This window comes from Solanum tuberosum, unplaced genomic scaffold (assembly GCF_000226075.1).
Source record: "Solanum tuberosum cultivar DM 1-3 516 R44 unplaced genomic scaffold, SolTub_3.0 scf00449, whole genome shotgun sequence".
Classification (NCBI taxonomy): Eukaryota; Viridiplantae; Streptophyta; class Magnoliopsida; order Solanales; family Solanaceae; genus Solanum; species Solanum tuberosum.
The window spans coordinates 336,182-338,697 of NW_006239383.1; the positions used below are offsets into that span (position 1 = coordinate 336,182).

General features: G+C 39.7%; 1 protein-coding gene across 1 annotated transcript; it reads right to left on the reverse strand.

Moving 5' to 3' along the window:
• Positions 1-325: 325 nt before the first annotated feature.
• LOC107058206 (uncharacterized) lies at positions 326-748 on the reverse strand. Its single transcript, XM_015303629.1, has one exon. It carries the CDS (start codon positions 746-748, stop codon positions 326-328), a length of 423 nt encoding a protein of 140 aa, XP_015159115.1.
• Positions 749-2,516: the final 1,768 nt, after the last annotated feature.

The window sequence follows — 2,516 nt, forward strand, 5'->3', positions numbered from 1 at the left end:
ATATAGCCCTTCGATCCAAAATTTAAATACTTCTAAAATTTAACGTTCACTCGATCGTGTAATATTGCAATGTACGGGAGTTACCCTTATAGTTTCATTATTGTCACCATTCATCTAGGAAATCAAGTTCATTACTTATACCACCAAGCTAAATCAAGTTCCATATGTGTAGAACTTGTACACGTAAAATACGGGGTGTTACATCCTACCCCCCTTAGGAACATTTGTCCTCGAATGCTAGCATAATAAGGTAGCTTAAATAAGTTCAAATCTTAGTTTAAACTAACTGTTAACCACATAATAAATACCCTTTCATGCGTACCTATTAATTCCCCCATTCTGCACCTTGGACTTCCCCTTTAGGTTCAAATAAATAAGGGTACTTGGATTTCATCGCTTCCTCAGTTTCCCACGTTACTTCTTCTACTTGTTGGTTTCTCCAAAGCACCTTTACTAAAGCCATTTCTTTATTCCTTAGTTTTTTAACCTGACGATCCAGAATAGCAATAGGTACTTCTTCATAAGTGAGATCCCCTGTAACTTGTACATCTTCAATAGGAGTGATATAGGATGGGTCACCTACGCACTTCCGAAGCATTGAGATATGAAACACCGAATGAACTACTGAAAGCTCCTGAGGTAGCTCTAACTCATATGCAACTTGGCCAACTCTTCGAATAATCTTATATGGCCCTATGTAGCATAGACTCAACTTTCCCTTTTTACCAAATCTCATGACCCCTTTCATTGGCGATACTTTCAAGAACACCCAATCTCCTATAGAAAACTCTAATCCTCTTCTTCTAACATCTGCTTATGATTTGTGTCGGCTTTGAGCTGTTGCTAACCGTTGTTGTATCACCTAAACTTTTTCCATAGCTTGAAGAATAAGGTCTGGTCCAAATAAAGCAGTTTCGCCTACTTCAAACCAGCCAATTGGTGATCTGCACTTCCTTCCATATAAAGCTTCATAAGGTGCCATTTTGATACTAGAATGATAACTATTATTGTAGGCAAACTCAATAAGTGGCAAATGATCATCCCAGCTACCTTTGAAGTCTAAGACACAAGCGCGAAGCATATCCTCAAGTGTTTGGATTGTGCGTTCTGCTTGACCATACGTTTGAGGGTGGAAGGCTGTACTTAAATTCACTTGTGTTCCCAAACTCTTTTGGAATGATTTCCAAAACTTTGCAGTGAATTGAGCTCCTCGATCAAATATAATTAGAGATTGGAACCCCGTGTAGCCGAACTATCTCTTTAATATATAACTTTGCATACTCTTCAGCTGTATAATCAGTCTTAATTGGCAAGAAATGTGCTGACTTGGTGAGTCTATCAACTATTACCCATATGGAAGTCAAACTTACGAAACGAGCGAGGCAAACCAGTGACAAAATCCATGTTGATCATGTCCCACTTCCAAGTTGGAAGCTCCATACACTGCATATAACCTCCCAGCTTTTGGTGCTCTACTTTGACCCGCTGGCAGTTTGGACATTGAGCCACAAATTCTGCAATGTCCTTCTTCATGTCCCTCCACCAATACACTCCTTTCTAGTCATGGTACATTTTAGTTGATCCTGGATGGATGGAATATCTTGAATGATGTGCTTCTGTCATTATCCTCCTTCTTTGCCCATTAACATTAGGTACACACAATCTGTTTTGACAACAAAGTACTCCATCTTGTGTAAGCTCAAATCCCTTTGTCGTACCTTGATTTACCTTCTCCTTGAGTCGTTGTAGAGTAAGATCTTTGAACTGCTTCTCTTTCACCTTAACTACTAATGAAGATTCTGCCGCATTATGCACTACAATTCCTTCTTTTGGGGTTTCAAGAAGACGAACTCCCAAACTAGCTAGTTGACGTAGATCCTTCGCCATCCCTTCTTTTTCCACGGTCTGCTCATTAATACTTGATATTGTCTTGTGACTGAGAGCATCGGCTACTACGTTTACTTTCCCTGGATGGTATAGTATATCAACGTCATAATCTTTTATTAACTCTAACCATCTTTGCTGCCTCAAATTCAGATCCTTCTGCTTGAAGATGTATTGCAAACTTTTATGGTTTGTATATATGTCAACGTGAACCCCATATAAATAGTGACACCATATCTTTAAAGCAAATACAACCGCTGCTAGTTCAAGATCATGTGTTAGGTAGTTTCTCTCATGTGGCCGCAGTTGTCTTGAGGCATAAGCTATTACTTTACCATGCTGTGTGAGTACACATCCTAAACCAACCCCTGAAGCATCACAATATACTGATACCCCTCTGTGCCTTCCGGAAGTACTAATACAGGTACGAAAGTTAGCCTACTTTTCAACTCTTGTAAGCTTCTTTCACATGCATCATTCCACTGAAACTTAGCTGCCTTGTGTGTTAGCTTAGTTAAAGGTGCAGAAATAGAAGAAAATCCTTCAACGAACCTTCTATAATAACCTGCCAACCCTAGGAAGCTACGAACCTCTGTGGGTGTTGTTGGTCTTGGCCAATCTTTCATGGCCTC

Bases quoted from the DNA above. Each gene is read 5' to 3' on its own strand.
- LOC107058206 (XM_015303629.1), bottom strand. From the start codon at position 748: ATGAAAGGGGTCATGAGATTTGGTAAAAAGGGAAAGTTGAGTCTATGC.